This window comes from Schistocerca piceifrons, chromosome 7 (assembly GCF_021461385.2).
Source record: "Schistocerca piceifrons isolate TAMUIC-IGC-003096 chromosome 7, iqSchPice1.1, whole genome shotgun sequence".
In the NCBI taxonomy this organism is placed as follows: Eukaryota; Metazoa; Arthropoda; class Insecta; order Orthoptera; family Acrididae; genus Schistocerca; species Schistocerca piceifrons.
The window spans coordinates 231,556,148-231,575,746 of NC_060144.1; the positions used below are offsets into that span (position 1 = coordinate 231,556,148).

General features: G+C 42.3%; 1 protein-coding gene across 1 annotated transcript in view; it reads left to right on the forward strand.

Moving 5' to 3' along the window:
• LOC124805586 (myrosinase 1-like) overlaps window positions 1-19,010 on the forward strand; it is a 63,178-nt gene extending 44,168 nt beyond the window's left edge. The window contains exons 8-11 of the mRNA XM_047266153.1: window positions 362-477; window positions 14,414-14,548; window positions 14,637-14,743; window positions 18,873-19,010. Of these exons, the coding sequence (XP_047122109.1) occupies window positions 362-477; window positions 14,414-14,548; window positions 14,637-14,743; window positions 18,873-18,999 (485 nt within the window). The 3' untranslated portion in view covers window positions 19,000-19,010. The remainder of the gene's footprint in view (window positions 1-361; window positions 478-14,413; window positions 14,549-14,636; window positions 14,744-18,872) is intronic.
• Window positions 19,011-19,599: the final 589 nt, after the last annotated feature.

Below are 19,599 nucleotides of genomic sequence, written 5' to 3' on the forward strand. Positions count from 1 at the left end.
GTTATTGAAGACACAAAACTACTATTGCACATTTCCTGTAGTTAAATATGCTGTAATTTCTGTGTGACAACGTAAAATTGTGATTCGGACCAAATCTCGGGCTATGATCACAATCTTTAGCATTACGCCTTCAGAACCCATCTCAGACACCGTATAGAAGCTTTAACTCGGGACTGATTACTTCTTGATTTGTTTTGACACACATTCTCGTGGATCACTACTAGTGCTGAGTTTCCACAATATCTCCATTACACAGTGGAAGAATTCCTGGGGGGGAAGTCAAATAAAATTTGTTTTAATGTTGGAGCTGTCGTTTCGGTTTATTATTTAACTAAAACCGAAGGAACAAATTTTGTTACAGGATCGGCCGACTTTCTCGGAGTAATTCACTTCGAAACGACTTTCGTGACCCCTGGTGTGACAGGCGAATCACCTTCAAAAACGCGGGACTCTGCTGTAATTACGTCGTCTGCTGAGGTAAGCTGAAACTGCTACTTGCACAGCCGTGTAAGTGTGCTAATGGACTGATTTTAAACGGCGACAGTGTACATAAACTTTCGATCACAAGGATATTAAAATTGTAACAGCACATCTTTATTGCCGCGCTCGCCAAGTCAGTGATTGTGCAGCCTCTCCCGCCGGAGGTTCGAGTCCTCCCTTGGGCATGGGTGTGTGTGTTGTTCTTAGCATAAGTTAGTTTAAATAGTGCGTAAGTCTAGGGACCGATGACCTCAGCAGTTTAGTCCCTAAGGAACTGAGACCATTTGAGCATTTTTATTCATTGCTTATAAACAGAAACAGGTGTTATTGTAATAATTATTGGAGACACAAAACTACTATTAAACATTTTGTGGAGTAAATATGCTGTAATTTATATGTAACACCTGCCCAGCGAGCTTCAAACGTACCACACAATTTCTAGTTAGTACACATTACTATTGATAGATTTTCAATAGGGCAGATGACTGCTGCGTTGAAACATTGTAGGACGTCTTGGGAAACATGGGTTACAAACAGGAACAGAACAGGTGTCAATCCCTGTTGCTCATAATCATGACGTATTGCAGTGAGGATGGTGGGGTAATTTAGAGTTGAATATTATTCGCTAATTTTTTGATATCTTTTGTAAAGAGAATTGTGTGGGCCTTAATTGTTACTAGTTCACAAATAGAATCACACTAAAATAAATGGTTGTGAATGTATCTAATGTGCATGATGTAATTAGAGTGGCACACAGAAAATTCTGTAGAGAGTGTGATTCAGTGAGCCATCAAATTTAGAGATTTTCGGTAATAGTATTTTTTCGTGTACATTCAGCCATCCATATGACCACCCGCTGCTTTTCCTTTTTTTCTCGCCTGTGCCGACTCGTATCTGAAACAATAGGACAAATCATGAATCTCAGTACACTATATTTTAAAACATGGCCTTCAGCGTACATTCACGAGAGCAACACTACTGTGTCTCTCTCATTAAATCCCAATAACCGCAGAATAATCAAAAATGATACGAACCATTTCTCATTAAAAAGAATGTGTCGCTTCCAACTGATTGCATCAAGGAGTGCATCTTTTCCAGTTCGAGGCGCACATCATGAATTAACTTATCTATGAGATCATACGAAATTAAAAAATATTGGATGCTGTGAATTTTAAAATTTTCCAGGCGAATTGACTGTTCAAACAAATTTCGGGCTTGCAGCCGGTCATCGTTCAATACTTCACACGATATTACAACTGGGCACCTGCCAGTCATCTTCAGGTGTGCCGTCGCTGACTGGCGAAAACGTCTTTTTTTTTCTTTATTGTGATTTCATTCCCCTGCCTCATATGGGCAGGGGAGGGCTGTCAGCGGCACAATCCGCCGCTCTTCAGCCGAGTGACATGACAACTAAAACAAGAATAAAATGATACATACACAAGGAGATAAGAAAGGGGAACATAAAACAGAGTAAGGGGAGAAAATGGAGGTAAAAATACATGGACATGGAGACGTTCATGGGGGACAGTTAAAAAAGTCACCAGAAAGTTAAAAAACACAGTTGGCGATTCTTGAAACACAGAGAAGACACTGAATGTGCATGCACAGGTTAAAGGTCGGCCACAGTATTAAAAACACTTTGGAACAACACACTTAAAACCCACTTGGAGCACACATGACGAAGAATAAAAGTGCCAGGTGGGACCTGTTGAGGGAAGGTCAGAGGGGATGGAAAAGGAGGGGAGAGCGTGGGGCAGCTGGGGAAGCAGCGGGATGAAGAGAGGAGGGCATCAGTGAGTTCACGAAGAGGCAGGAGACATGTGGGGTGGGAGATGAAGAGGGAAGACAGGGCAGGAGGGAGCGTAGAGACACTGAAAGGAGGCACAAGAGATGGAGGGGGAGTAGGAGGGGGAAGCCGCTCAGGAGGAGGGAGGGGGAGGAGAGGGAGCCCTGAGGAGGAGGCAGGAAGATGGGGTTAGAGTTGGTAGGAAGGGTAGATGTCAGGGCGAAACTCATCATCTGGAAGGGGTAGATGGTGGAAGTTGTGTTGGGAAAGGAGATGGAGGGTGTGGAGATGGAGAGAGGGTGGGACACAATGGTAAAGGCGCGGCAACTGGTTGGGGGTGGAGAGGAAGGGAGACACCAGGGGGTGAGGGGGATCAAGGCGGCGGACAATATATAGTGTGTGGATATGTTCAAGGAAAAGGAGAAGGTGGAGGAAGGGGATGAGGTCGTAGAGGACGCACGTGGGGGATGGAAGGCGAGGCGGAGCGCATGGTGTTCGAGGATTTGGAGGTCTTTATAGAACCGGGGAGGGGCGGAAATCCAAGCGACGCTAGCATAACAAAGGATGGGGCAGATCAAGGATTTGTAGGTGTGAAGGATGGTGGAAGGATGCAGACCCCACTTCCAGCCAGACAGGAGTTTCAGGAGGCAGAGGCGGTTGTGAGCTTTGTTTTGTATGGTAAGGAGATGAGGAGTCCAGGTGAGGTGGCGGTCGAGTGTGAGGCCAAGGTATTTGAGGGTAGGAGTGAGGTGGATAGGACGGCCATAAATGGTGAGGTAGAAATCATGGAGGCAGAAGGAGTGTGTGGTGCGGCCTATGATGATCGCCTGGGTCTTGGAGGGATTAACACGGAGGAACCACTGGTTGCACCAAGTGGTGTATTGGTCAAGGTGGGTTTGGAGGGTACGTTGGGACCGTTGAAGGGTAGGATAAAGGGCTAGGAAGGCCGGTGTCATCAGTGAACTGGAGAAGATGAACAGGAGGGGGAGGTTTGGGCATATCAGCAGTGTACAGGAGATAGAGGAGAGGGGAAAGGACAGAACTTTGGGGCACGCCGGCAGAGGGGTAGAAAGTGCGGGAGTTGGAATTGTGGATAGTCACATAGGAGGGAAGATGGAAGAGGAAGGAAGCAACGAGATGGACGAAGTTGATGGGGAGAGCATAGGTCTGGAGTTTGGAGAGGAGCTTGGGATGCCAGACATGGTCATAGGCGTTCTGGAGATCAAGGGAAACAAAGATAGCGGAGCGACGGGAGTTAAGTTGGAGGGAAAGAAGATCGATAAGGTTAAGGAGCCGGTTGTCGGTGGATAAGGAAGGCTGGAAGCCACATTGGGTAAGAGGAAGGAGGCGGTACTAGTTAAGGTGGCGGTGAATACGGCAAGAGAGGATGGCCTCGAAGATTTTACTGAACACGGAGGTGAGGCAGATTGGACGACAGGAAGAGGTATTAGAGGGTGGTTTGTTAGGTGCGAAAAAGTCCTCCGTTCCGCTATATATAGCGTACTGTAACTATTCTCCGCATGCGTATGAACCACACTGCCCGCTGGCAGCGCCCTCGCTGGTGGATAGCGGATCTCAGTCGCCCTTTGCGTTGCTGTTGGGCGCGGCCGTCGGCGCACTCTGTCGTCCTCGATTAGAGCAAATCGTGGAGAAGATGGGATTCCATGCACTGTCCAGCTGGTAGTCACTGTCACGGTTTAACAGATTTTCGCTAGTCGTATTTCTACGGATTCTTTAATGATGGAGTCCAGAAAGAAGTTGCTGTGAACAAAATCATTGTTTTCTCATACTCCATTGAATGTCCAGTAGAAATACAATGTTCAGCAATAGCGGACTTGCTTGGCTGCAAAAGGCGGATGTAACGTTGATGTTCAGTGCAGCGATCTTTCACGGTGCGTATGGCTTACATAGGTCAAACCACCTACAACATGCTGCCATCAGGAAAGTTTCCAACCGATTTGTCATACACAAACAGCAGTTGACCGGCGTTGTCTGGTGAAACGTTGTTCTCATGCCTCGTGTAAGGAGTACAAATGCGTACCATCACGTTTCCGACTTTAAAAAGGGTCGGATTGTAGCCTATCGCGATTGCGGTTAATCGTATCGCGACATTGCTGCTCGCGTTGGTCGAGATCCAATGACTGTTAGCAGAATATGGAATCGGTGGGTTCAGAAGTGTAATACGGAACGCCGTGCTGGATCCCAACGGCCTCGTATCCCTAGCAGTCAAGATGACAGGCGTCTATCCGCATGGCTGTAACGGATCGTGCAGCCACGTCTCGATCCCTGAGTCAACAGATGGGGACGTTTGCAAGACAACAACCAACTGCACGAACAGTTCGACGACGTTTTCAGTAGCATGGACTATCAGCTCGGAGACCATGGCTGCAGTTACCCTTGACGCTGCACCACAGACAGGAGCGTCAGCAATGGTGTACTCAATGACGAACCTGAGTGCACGAACGGCAAAACATCATTTTTTTCGGATGAATCCAGGTTCTGTTTACAGCATCATGATGGTCGCATCCGTGTTTGGCGTCATCGCGGTGAACGCACATTGGAAGCGTGTATTCGTCATCGCCATACTGGCGTATCACCCGGCGTGTTGGTATGGGGTGCCATTGGTTACACGTCTCGGTCACCTCTTGTTCGCATTGACGGCACTTTGAACAGTGGACGATACACTTCAGATGTGTTACGACCTGTGGCTCTACCCTTCATTCGATCCAAGCGAAACCCTACATTTCAGCAGGATAATGCACGACAGAATGTTGCAGGTCCTGTACGGGCCTTTCTGGATACAGAAAACGTTCGACTGCTGCCCTGGCCAGCACATTCTCCAGATCTCTCACCAATTGAAAACGTCTGGTCAATGGTGGCCGAGCAACTGCCGCGTCACAATACGCCGTTCACTGCTCTTGATCAACTGTAGTATCGTGCTGAAGCTGCATTGGCAGCTGTACCTGTACACACCATCCAAGGTCTGTTTGACTCAATGCCCAGGCGTATCAAGGCCGTTATTTCGGCCAGAGGTGGTTGTTCTGGATATTGTTTTCTCAGGATCTATGCACCCAAATTGCATGAAAATGTAATCACATGTCAGTTCTAGTGTAATATATTTGTCTAATTAATACCCGTTTATCATCTGCATTTCTTCTTGATGTAGCAATTTTAATGGCCAGTAGTGTAGTTTCGTAAACTCCAGCGTTCACACATCTATACGACGACAATTATTGAACTATGTGAAATAAAACCCTCATAATTTCTTAACAAACTACACGGTTCACCGAGGGCATGATAGGAATTAGTAAGCCCATGTATGGTTTGGTTTAGCGACGAAGCGCTGCTTCATTTGGATGAGTTCGTCAATAAGCAAAATTGGCGCATTTGGGGGAATGAGAACCCATATTTCGCGATCGGGAAGTCTCTTCACTCTCAACGGGGGACTGTGTGGTGTTTAGTTTCCATTCACCGAATAATCGGTGCAATATTCCATGAAGGCACGGTGACTACCGGAAGACATGTGAAGGTTTTCGAAGATGATTTCATCCCCACTATCCAAAGTAGCTTGATTTCGACAAGATGTGGTTCAGGCAATATGGAGCTCGATCATATCGAAGCAGGGGAGTGTGTTATGTCCTGGAGGAGCTTTCTGACTCTGGGATGCGCAGAGGCCACTGGCATGGGCCTCCATTAGCGACCATATTTTCTAGATCGGAACACATTGGGTTATAATAAAAACAAGGTGTACAGAAATAACCTCCAAAACCACTACTGAGCTGAAAACAGCCATTGAGGAGGTCATCGACAGCATCGATATACCGACACGTCAGTGGGTTGTGCAGAATTTGGCTATTCGTCTGCGCTACATCGTCGCCAATGATGGCAGGCATATCGAACATGTCATAACCTAAATCCGAATATCTGTAGTGACGTTTACATTTTAGATAAAGTGTGTGTCACGCAGTAGTTAGTAACTAATTTACGTTTCTTTCATATAGTCCAATAATTGTCACCTTGTACATAGTGTTTTATATAGTTACTCTTTATAAAGTCACATTTTCAACGTACCTAGGCCATACAATATTCCACATGTCCGGTCTCATTCCTACAAAACGTCCGTTCGTTACATTTTTGAAGCATAGTTGTTTATATTTGGTAATAAATATTTTTCGCTCAGACGTGACATATATATATATATATATATATATATATATATATATATATATATATATATAGTCACCGATAAACACGTGCTTTCTTTCATAGATTTATTAATTCCAGCTGAGTAAATGTATTTATTAGGCAAAGATATCCAAGCAATTTCTTTCTCGTTTAAAGGTAGGGTTCAAAGTTCATAGCCCGATTTGTGAGGGTGAACCGACAAGCTCAAGTATTTTACGCAATTCAACCAATCCATCAAGCAATTTGCAGCTCCCAAGAAAGATCTTTCAAGCGTATACATTTTTAGGCTAAATTCTACTTGTGATGGAACAAACAAGAAAAGAATAGGCATATCAACTGTCTACGAAGAATATCATTCCTACTTACATATCAGCGAAGAAATACGAGTATTAGCCCATTCACATGCTCATCACCATTCATTGCTACTATGATATATGACAATTTAAAATGGACTTTTATCATCCTGTAAATGTATGTTAGCATTCAATCAACATAACCCGCTGCTAATTTCGGATTTTTTTAAGTAGAATGCAATTCATGCTGTCAAACATTTATGTAGTAGAGACGTTCACATTTAAAAGTGTGTTCATTTCTACGTTTCACTATCTTTAGTTCTTTCGTCTAGTTACACTTGAAACTAAGTAATAACCCAAGATCTCAACTCTGAGCTGACAACTGTTTTGAGATGCGAGGACACGCTATTTAGTTCGCACTCACTGCTTATACGGAACTATGATAGTTTCACTTGTTCACTTCTGTGACATTTGCTACGAGTGGATGTCGTATTTCCGTGCAGCTTATTACAAATAAATCTTCTCATACACACACTCACACAACATGACTGCGTGGCCCTTTACTCAGTACTAACCACCGTATTCCTTAAATAAACCTCAACTAGCTTTCATGACATGCTCTCTCATCATTCCCCACATGTGTTCCAAATTATTAAAAACTAACTAGGGGACCCTCCGTACTGTAAATCACGGATTTTGATGCACTTCAAATATGTTGTAGAGGCACTTACCGTGAGTACCTTGCTATCCGGTTTTTTAGCGACGTGTCTTTGTTTTTGAGAAAATCGATTTTGAAGTGCATTGTGCCCTTTGTATACCCGTAACATAACGCATATTTCGAGCAAGTCAGCGTAGCGCAGCGGTAAAACTTCACGAATACCGCGCTCGAGGTACTGTGTTTGAATCCTGTTCGTGTATTTTTTTTTTGAAATCTATTGAATTTTTCAATTTTATTTCAAATAATATCAACAAACAGTGTAAGGTGTGCGAAATTATAAAGATGTATTCAATTACTGATTTTTTCAAATATTCATTCCATTCGTGGTTCGCAGTTGGAGTTCCAAATGTTCGTACAACTGTCGTTTCTTGTATTACCTGAAATCGATCTCCGCCCATTATCGTCCCCTCTCCCGTGAATACCGTCAGCCTTAACGGGAACCCCAGCTCCTAGTTGCGACCAATGAGTATGCCAGTCGTATTGCTTTACGTTCGCATCTAACTACAGCGTCAGTTGCTCGCAAAGCGTCTCTAGTATCGTGTGTTAGAAAAATTCTGCGAAATGAAAGAACCAAGTGTTTCTGCAGTAGTGCAGCCAGAACAAGATCCACAAGTAGAGGAGTTGAACGAAGAATTTCAAGGCGAAATCACATATGCCATTAAATACGCCGAAAATCTACTCCGCAATTTGAATCTCGTAACGAATACACCGCCTGGCGTGATCTCTGGCAATTCCGTTGCAATTAGCGATGAGATATTTACCGCAATACAGGATCTCTTGGCCGAAAGACAGATCATTATTGACGATGAATTGATAGATTTCGACGAAGAAGATGAATTGGGAGAATATGATGCGAACCACGAACGGAATGAATATTTGAAAAAATTAATAACTGTGTATATCTTTATAGTTTGGCACATCTTACACTGTTTGTTGATATTATTTGAAATAAAATTGAAAAATTCGGTCGATTTTGAAAAAAAAATTACAGGAGCAGGAATCGAACACAGTACCTCCACCACGGTAGCTGTGAACCTATACCGCTGCGCTGCACTGACTTCCTCGAAATATATTTTATGTTACGGGTATACAAAACCCACAATGAACTTCATAATTGATTTTTTCAAAAACCAAAGTCGTCGCTAGAAAACCGGATAGCCAGATACTACTCAGGGTAAGTACCTCTACAACATATTTGAAGCTCATCAAAATCCGTGATTTACAGTATGGAGGGTCCTCTTGTAAGATTTCCTATGGTACAGTCATACCACAACCACAACGTTGCATAGCATTTTTGAAACGTCATGTTGTATCATATATCACACATTGTGAAATATGTTCCTCACTAATAATTATTTTCTTTTGATAACGCTACATTTAGCCACACCTTTTAGATATTTGCTTTCATGGCTCAAAGTAGTACTCTGTTCAGCGTTTTCTCATGAACACCATTTTTCCTAAAACAGGTCACGTTGGCCGATCTTTATTTCTTACTTGGAGATTTCTATTCTGTACACTCATCAAATGGCTCTGAGCACTATGGGACTTAACTTCTGAGGTCATCAGTCCCCTAGAATTTAGAACTACTTAAACCTAACTAATCTAAGGACATCACACACATCCATGCCCGAGGCAGGATTCGAACCTACGACCGTAGCGGTGGCGCGGTTCCAGACTGTAGCGCCTAGAACCGCTCGGCCACTTCGGCCGTCTGTACACTCATCTATTTATGTTTCGTAGATTTAGATTTCTACATACTTTCTCCATGTGTCTTTGTGTTCAGATTCCCTTTTTTGTACATATTTGTGTATATCCTTGTAGCTTAGTATCCGTACTTGAAAATAATCATTTTGTTGTAAATATTCATAGTTTGCAAATAGTTTTTAATCAATAAATGTAGTTAAATTTTTAGATTTAGTGGTAGCACTTAGCTGTTTAGTATTCGCAGTTTAGTTTCTTCGTGTTCGTTTTATTCTTAAATGTAGGTAGCTATTTCATTGGATCTCGCCCTCCTCACTAGCCGGTGGACTTAGCACGTTCAATTTGAGTTTTCGGCCGGCTGGTGGTGGTGAGGGGGAGGAGTGCGGGGGGGGGGGGGGGGGAAGCTCTGTTGCTGTCTGCAACTACAATTACACGAGGTACTGCGTGCCCCCTACTACGCCAGATGGCGTCCCCCTGTTGGGGCGAGCTTTGCTGAGTGCGATTCGCCTCCAAATCGTGCGTTGGTGGAGCGTTTCTCAGTCCTCCATTATCATTCATGTTATTGTCACCACATTTTCCCAACTATTTCCATGGACATTACTGTTGTTGTTATGGCGTGCCGTAATCTGATATCCGGGCTTGTACCTACGTTCTCCCTTACCCCTATAATTATTATTAATTGCGTGGTAACTCGCGCTTCCACGATTATTACTGTTGCTCTCTATCTGGTAAGTAGCATGGTGCCAGCCGCCGAAATCGTGATTACCGTTATTACCGTTTCTACGGTTCCCGTTACCTCTTGGTTTTCCTTGCTAATTCGAGTTGTTAGTTTGTACGTTTGTACCTTCACGGATATGACCAGTGGAATCTGAGACTGACAAAAAATACTCCAAATCCGACTCGGGCACTGTGGCTGGTTTTTCACGGACAATTGACGGTAATTTTGCCTTTAGCGTTTTTGAAATGCCTGCTTATACTTTTCAGAATACTTTCTTCAACCCCCTCGTTTATGATTATAGGATTTCAGATAGGACACTTGACGTCTCAATCTTTCCTGCACCGAATTTGACCAAAATTTGTCAAGAAAAGCTTGCTCGAAGTGAGCAAGCATTTGACACTTTTCTGCTACATTCTTTGCCCTCAGAAACGCATCACCTTGAAAGAAATCTACCGTGTAGTGTATCTTTTGACTCTCTGTCCAGTTGCATTGTAGCACATTTTGAAAATCTTTTATAAGCACTGTAGTTTGCACTTTCTTTAATTTCACCCGAAATACTTGGAAATGATGATGTTTTAACAAGCTTTTATCCAGCAGTACACATGAAAGTGACGGTCTTGCGGCTGTGGCAGACGGTTCTGTCATGGGTGTAGTTACTCCGTAACACATATGATCATTAGTGAAAACTGGTAGTTGAGTGACCTTACTACAGAGGGGGCAAATAAAAGGGCCCCGGACGAGTGGATGCGACTGGACATGAATTAGTGGCAGCAGCAATTCCGTCTTCAGGCCACGAGTGGCCTACCGGGACCATCCGACCGCCGTGTCATCCTCCGTGGAGGATGGGGATAGGAGGGGCGTGGGGTCAGCACACCGCTCTCCTGGTCGTTATGATGGTATTCTTGACCGATGCCGCTACTATTCGGCCTCAATTGGCATCACGAGGCTGAGTGCACCCAAAGAATGTGGAACAAGTCTCTCCTCAGTACTTCACTGGGAGAGCACCTCTAGCGAGAGCGAATCGGAGTGTGACTCTATATTGAGTCCTTGCGATTAAGTGTTGTTCACTGTGTTGGCTGCCATACCTATTGTGTGGTGTGAATGGACAGAGTTATAGTTAAACGCCTGCGAGCAAAGTTTTGAGTGGCATCGCGGTGGACTAGAGGCGAATAGGAGGTGTAGGGAGAGTTTGATTGGCGAGGGTCACTCCAGATAGAACGAGGGTTATCTTATTTTTCAGCAGCAAGTGGCGCAGACAGCAGTCATCACAGCTTATGGTATTGTGCACTACAGGTCTTGCGAGCCCCGTATTTCCCCCACAACGGTACACTTCACTGCATTTCACACGCGACAGCCTCGACCGTACCTAGTAACATTCTAACGGATAATTATTCAAGTTGAGTAGGCGCGGCTCTCAGCCATTCTTCCAAGTCAATAACAATCTTAAACTATGTATAGAAATCTCTTTAGCGAATCCTATTCTTAAGAGGTAACTTCACATTCCGAAAAGAACCCGGAAATAACTTGTTCAGTTCATAACTAAAAGTGTCACTGTGATTTCTCAGAATTTTTGCAAATAAATAACAATTTTCGTTAGTTTCATGTTTTTCTTACACTAACTAGCACTACCCCAGTACCCAAGTATCCCACTACTAACATAAAAAATTTTGTGAATTTTTGTGTCATTTACTTAAAGTGGACGACTCCAGAAGATATTTATTGCTGAAAGTTTTTCAGGCATTTCTCTTTAGAACGTTATGAGCGTCTGTCTGACTTCTGTAGTACTGTGGGGGTGGAAATTGCTTCTTGCAGGAGCCACAGGGTAAAGGGTACATCTCAGATTAATCCGTTGCGCAGAATGACAGAGTAGCACCCACACGCTCACACACTTACAGGAACATCCAATCCTATAGCCACTTCATTTTCCAAATGATTCTGCATAATTGAGATGCCATCATATGGCTACATCATCTGCTGAACCCATAGAAAAAGCACTCCACCTTCAGGCCACGAGTGGCTACCGGGACCATCTGACCACCGTGTCATTCTCCGAGGAGGATGCGGATAGGAGGGGCGTGGGTCAGCACACCGCTCTCCTGGTCGTTATGATGGTATTCTTGACCGAAGCCGCTACTTTTCGGTCAAGTAGCTGCTCAATTGGCATCACGAGGCTGAGTGCACCCCGAAAAATGGCAACTGCACATGACGGCTGGATGGTTACCCATCCAAGTGCCAGCCACACCCAACAGCGCTTAACTTCGGTGATCTCACGAGAACCGCTGTATCCACTGCGGCAAGGCGGTTGCCGCTGAACCAATAGGGAGCTTCCCATTAATCGATGTTGTGTAGTAGTTTCTTGCGCTGCATTAAGCCCTTATTTACGTACGAGGTGTTATCGCACTGAAGCGTTTTCATTTGCATTTTAAATTATTATATTGTTTTCTCCCTCGGTGGGGTATTCTGGACTTTGCTACACACTTTCATCTACAACGCTGTTCACTTCTCTATTGGGTTCCACAATTTTGCTTGATGATTTTTGTTTTGTTAATTGGACAACAAAATTAAATTCCGTTTTATATCTTCACTCACAAAATTTTACCTACCTGAATGCTACGAGCAAAGAAAACTAATCAACACTGATAAAGCTGGTTTTAACGAACGTTCTGGCAATGAACTTTCGGCTTCTAGTGAAATGGTAATGGTATGCAAGAAAGATTATTGAAGAGTTTTAAAACTGCTGCAAAATCATCTGGCAGATCAATCGTTTGATCCCTCATTAAGCCCAGATAACAGCAAAACGATAAAAAATGAGATGAACTCTTTCTCATAAAAAAGTGAAGGTGTCACTTTCAATTGATTGCGCCTAGGATTGACTGTTTTGGTTTCGAAGCGTACATCATGAATAAACTTATCTATGAGATCATACGAAATCAAAAGTATTATGACCTGTTTACTATAAAGAATAATGATTAATAAAATACTGCCATAAGCGGAACAATTGTCTTCCCATATTGACTGCTTCCTTGTTACACCACAGTATCGTAACTATGTTCTCGTTAATGAACAAAGCTATATTTTCGAGTCAGTTTTCTCAGTTTGGTAATAGACGTTCATAATCAGATACCGTAGGCAGTTTATTTCCAGATCTTCTCTATATTCAAAAGGCAATGTCGTTACTGACTGACTCATCATGTGTCCAGCGTCCAGCCTAAAACGCTAAGGACAGAAACTTGGATTTTGCAGAAGGTGTGGATCTTATGCTGTAGGCGTTGTTTAAGAAGGAAACAGGGGGGCGAAACAGGGGAGAACGGCTCTTACGACAATTTAGAAGCTAGACTTACAAAAATTGGTGTTCGTTTATACGTCAGAAATAAAGAAATACGTGTTCTAGCATTTTTGGAAATTTAACCTTATCGAGGTGAAAGAGGGGGTGAAAGTTTTTTTTAAAAATACATAATTATTAAAGGACTACTAAGGTGTTTTAAAAGCTACATCTATGAACACAGGTTTTTTACTTCTCGGTTACCAATAAAAATTACTTGTTTACTATTTTTTTTAATTGAACCACTAAGGGAATGAAATAGGGGACGAAGTTTTATATGAAAATATATTGTTATGAAATCAGCCGATAAAAATAGACCTATATGAATTTTTTGGACTTCACACTGCCTTATGTTCTGAGGAACCGCTCCAGATTCTGAGGTTGCTAATGCACACTTGGTGGTGGCGCTGAATGGCGGTGCCTGTTAGAAGCCTAGGGGTAGAAGAAATTTTCACAGCCAGTTTAAGGCTTCCAAGGGAAGAGAGTTGGTGGCGTTAAGTTCGTGATAAGCAGACATACACCAATGTGATGAGTTAAATTCCGACTCAGTTTCCGGTGAGGGAATGTGACATTGCTGTCGGTGATCCGTAGCTCAGATGGGAAAGTTAGTTGACAGCCACTTGGTGGTTTTCGAGAGAGCAGCAGCCTATGTGTAGCATTGGGTTCCTCGCCCTGCCCTTATTTTATCTAGAACGACATACGCAGATCGCCACACTACACAAAAACTCCTTACTTTCAGCACAGGATACGTGATACTTCACAATAGTTCAGAAGAAGGCAATGGCAAATAACCACTAGCAACATGCTCTGGTTGGTAATAACGGGATTCTCGGATCGGAGCCTGCGTCTCATTTCCTTGTTATGGAACCGATTTTGACATTTTCTTCAGGGAAATGCGCCGCGTACGTATACAGCCTAGTTATCCTATGGAAGTGCAACAGACCGAGAAAAGGAAGGTGTTTCAACTATGACACAGTATTAATTCCTTTGAGAATATGCAAAGAAACTATTGAATTTTACACAAAGGACAGATTCCTGTCATTTTCCTTTCATGTAAAGATTGGAATAATTGGACATTAGTAACTGGGTAATGCCAGGTAGTAACTAGTGAAGAGATGAATTTTTCAACAAACTAAATATTATACTTGCACATCCATCTTTAAGGGGCAGATGGAGATAGAAATAACATCTGCGATATCTTAATTTCCAGACTGTTCCTTGGGGATTGCGGAGTCAACTGAACTGGATAGCCAACGAGTACCCAGGTTTCCCAGTCTTTATAACAGAGAACGGCGTATCCAATTCTGGAGGGCGAAACGACAGCGACCGCATTGAATTCTATACTGTAAGTAGGATTTTACACAGAGATATAGTAACTATTTTCATCTTCCTACAGTCATTTCACTACCTGCAATGTGCTGTATTATTTCTAGGGCTATCTCGGAGCTGTTCTAGAGTCGATACACGAAGACGGTGTTCCGGTTATCGGATACTTGGCATGGAGTCTCATGGACACTCTAGAATGGAACTCAGGATTTACGTAAGTAACTGTCCACAATGTGAGTAATTCATCTGTTGAATTAAACAATACAGAAAACCATAAACACATCCATACATGTTATAAAAGTAGATGTACGTATATATGTGTATAAGTATGTTCTACTGTTCCTCCTAAACCATTCTACCAATTTCAACCAAACTAGGAATACGTATCACTGTCAGGAATGAATCGCTGTTGGAGAAAAACCGCCTTCCTATCAAAGTGAAGCGAGTGGTATGAAAAAGCAGTGTACACCAAGATGTGCGAATAACCGTACTTATTCATCGAGTATTTGACAATGACAGTATTTAGTGACTTGTAGCAAACCTTATATACAATTTAAAATCCTAACGAAACTTTAGCCGCTGAAAACACCCACAAAATAATGAAAGGAAAAAACCATTTACTACTTTTTCTTGTTCAGTAAAACTGCCGCACGAAACATGACATTTTCCTTTATTTCCACTTTACCTGCTGACTCTACTTACAACATATTTTGATTACAGTATTCGCATATAGCACCGAATGAACCTACAAAATTATACCATAGTACGACACACAGTTTAGGAGATATGGCATCATTACACTGAGATTCGTGAAAAACTGCCACATCATGGAAGGCCTTTTTAATTTATTACTTCTTCACTAATAACTATTCACAACACATCGCGCAGACGGAAGCCATATATATCACTGGAGGTACGTGCTAAATTATATATTTGCTGTAGGGCCTTGTGTTTAGTAATATGCAGAGAAAGATGTGCTTAGAAACGCTTTTGCTTCGATCGGCACAGTTATCTGGCGACAGATCTATCACATAATCTAGCATACAAAGCTTTACACAGCGGGAAGTAATCCGACTTCCGAGTTCTTGGATGCGACAAGAGCGTCATTTTTTAAGAATTTCTTCACCATACAAGCATATTAAGTAAAGATATGAAAACCAATTTACAACAGATTACCTGCGAAGAGAAAACAATGTACTTGCGAAACGAGAAGATTAATTCTAATTATACGAGGGCACGCTGAAAACTAATGTTTACGATTTATTTAATGTGGAAAGTTAATGTTTTTTTAAGTAAAACAAACGTTACTACCAGTCTACATCTTTACTCTTCACATCTACATTGTGGAACGTTTGACTTTCTTGACGGAGCCAAAAGCAGGCCATTTCTCTCACCGCTTCATCGCTATCCAAGTGAAGTCTTCGAAGGCGTTCTTTAAATTTTGTAAACAAGTCGGGACCGAATGTATGGTGATCCATTACAGCGAACCCAAGGCGTGGGATTATTGCTGATGTCGCAGTGCTTATGTGCGGTCTAGGCATTTTAATGCTCAAGGAGAGGGTGCAGCAGTACATAACAGCACGCAGTTTCCCACGCAACGACACAGCGACTCTTCACACCGTCATGTTACACGCTGGTAATTAATTCTAGTCACAGAACATTTCGCAGACAGTATATGCATATGTCGTTGAACATACCCAATTACCTACAAAACACGTTGTGCAGAGGGTAGCCACATATACTACTGGATGTAACTGCTACATTGTACCATTGCGCCACACATAGTTCAGCCGGTGCTTCGTAAGGATTCAGCTGCGACAAAATTAAACAGCAAGGCAGATGAAATATGTGTACAAATATGTGTGAAATACGTTAGATGTATGTTAAATGTATTTGACATGTGCATCATTCTAAACCCCTGCGACGATTTAACAAATTTGGTACACATATTAGTAACGACCTGGACAGAAATACTGCGGGGGTAAGAGCCACCAGCCTCCTATTGGGAAGGAGGTGATAACGTGGAGCGTGAAAGCAAAGACAACAGATAGATAGGCAGAAAGGAGGAAGGAGGAGATGTGTAGGGAGAGGGGGATGGGCAGATGGAATAAAAGATAAGGAGGAGAAGGGTGTGGAATTTGACGGGTAGGAGGAGATAGACAAAGGAGAATGGACACAAGTGGGTGGTGCAGATGGATAAAGAGGGGGAGGGAGGGAATGGAAGAGAGTGGGGTAGTAGCAGATGGACAGAGAGGGGGCAGGAAGAGATTGACAAAGAGTGGAGGGTGGAGAAGGGATGGAGAAAGGGGTTGGAGGAGATGGACAGAGAGGAGGAAATCAGTTTGTTGGAAATGTCAACCAGGAGATCCACGATCTGTTTTAAATTTTTTATTTATTTTAGGGATTGAAAAACCAAAAGTCAAGATCGCACATAAAATCTTATTCATTTGGATTGATTAAAAATTTCGGCTAACAATCCAGCTGTCTTCAGATCATTAGTGTTGATGCCACTGCGGCTTCACACATCATTAAAATCTTCCCTAAAATGACATCCATACGTGACATAATTAAAAACAGCTCATCATCGTTCGAGGCCCATGATTATAAAACCAAGGCATTAAGCTCTTACAGCTTCATAACAGACACAGTCAGTGTTTTCACCATTTTGTAACTGCTGTTATGCTGTTACGAAGTTATGTAAATACAGATTGCGTCAGTTACTAAGGTGTAACAGTTCAACGCCTTTCTTTTATCACAATCGTTCAATTATACGGGCCGCAAAAGATAAATAGCTGTTTTTAATTATGTCATGTATGGATGTCGTCTTTTTAGGGAAGATTTTAATGAATTCTGAAGCCGAAATGTCAGTAATAATAATCAAAAGTGTTTCATGATCTGAAGACGGCTAGATTCTTATCCGAAACTAGTAATCAATCCAAATAAAGAAGATTTCATGTGCGATACTCACTTCGTGGGTTTTCAGTTGCCAATATAATAAATAATTCGGAGATTTACACGAGAAGAGATGTACCAACAAAAAGTTGGAAAAAAACACTTACCTTGACACTGCCGGGTGTGACACGCATTTCCATGCTCAAGGGGATGGTGCTCTATATGTGGACGAACTCTTCGAAGTCGAAACTGGATTATAGCACATTGTTTCTCACGCACCGACATATTTACTCTACACACCGCGTTGTTACACGCTGGTAACAAGTAGTTCCGTTTGTACCTCCAGCAAACACTTTCCACTACATGAAATGTTTTTTCTGATTGTATTTATGTTCTAGTGTTAGAGCTGAGTCGATCATACAAGATTCAGTACCACAAAATTCGCTCTTGTAGTTTATCAGTTTCTTCCACTATCCTTTGAATTAACGAGGAAATCTCGAAATATGAGGCAATTACTCTAGAATACAAAGGCATCATGATTTACAGCAATCTAAAAATGAATTTATTACTTTCATCGGACGAGCAAGTATTGCATTTCAGATTTTTTCCTACATGTACTGTAGTTCTCATCTTGCTGAGTAGTACCGGTACAAAATCGGCAACATGTTTAGCCTTGGGCTAAGGCGTAGTGGATTGCAAGCAACTGACGAATTTCGAGATTACATTCCGATTTCGGCATTTCGCAGTTTCTCTAAATCAGTCGACGTGATTATTTCAGTGTAGCCATAAGTAAGTCTAGCCGAGTACATGCCCCGTTCTTGTGCAGTGTCAACTTGTGATCCGCGTTTAGTTATCCGGACTCAAAGTGACGCGAAACTTTACCATTTCTTCCTTGCTAGTGTATTCCTCGCACTTTCACTACTTGTTGTCTTACGTTTCAGTCTACTGGCATATCGTATTGTACCTACCGATTTCTGTCGATCGATGAAAATGATACGAACTCTTCAAGGACTTAAGCATGCTTATACCAACTCACTGCGATGCAGCTAGTAACAAATCTGTCCGCTTATCCTCTTATCCACGCAACCAAGACACAAAATTCAGAAAAATATCAATTTATGCTTTGCATGACATATCAGGATTCAGTGTGAAACTGTATGCGCTTGTACAAACCTCTTTAAGTAAGCTACCCACTGTGGAACGATAAGCATTTTGAAAGGCAACATGTTATTACACTGAACAGAATTCTTTCTTTATTAGTCACTCTTGTCTAGTGTCTGAATATGTTTGTTGATACTATATCCAGTAATATTCGTAGTTACTGTCTTATTCAGTATAACATAGCCAATTGTAATAGATTCTCTGCTCTGTCACATCCCATATTATTTATAGTACCATTCTATCGTCGATCATGACAATTGATTATATGAACACTCATGTTTTCTCTGCAGGGCTAAGTATGGGCTGTACGAGGTGGATTTCAGCAGTCCAAACAGGACAAGGACTCCCAAGGACTCGGCTGGCTTCATGGCAGAAATCTTCAGCAGTAAGCAGCTGCCCAACCAGTACAACCACTAGGATGTTCTTAGCTCACCAAACAAGACTTGTTCATCTGCTTGTCAACGCAGTTTTTAATATGATCTTTTGCCAAACACAGCACAGTTAAATGAAGTACTACAAGTGCTGTATGCAAGCATTAAATGTAGATATTTCCATGCACTGCATGTATAAATAAATTTCTGAAAATAAACGTTAGTACTTTTATCTCTTTGTCCTTTCCACTTCAGTAGGTATGACAGGACGTCGCAAGAAAAGCTCCACCGTATTTCTGTCGTAGCCTCGCTTGAAGCAAAAAATACTAAAAACGCAAGACAACATTACAACAGGCGCAGGACTGGTTACACAAAGGAAATCTGCACACACGCACACCAATCTTGACATATTTCCGTCAAGTTTCTATGAAAATATAAGTACACACATAACTTTCACCCAGTTTTTTTCCTTTTAAACACTGAAGTAAGTGGACTGTAAGAGTAGAGATATTTTTTGATAATTTTATGAACTGAAACTAGCGCTATAAACGTACAAGGGTTATGTTGGAAAATCCATAGTTCATCTGGTTATATCCAAGGTGGCCTGTATATGCAACTGCTGACAAGCAACGAAATGAAATTGGCT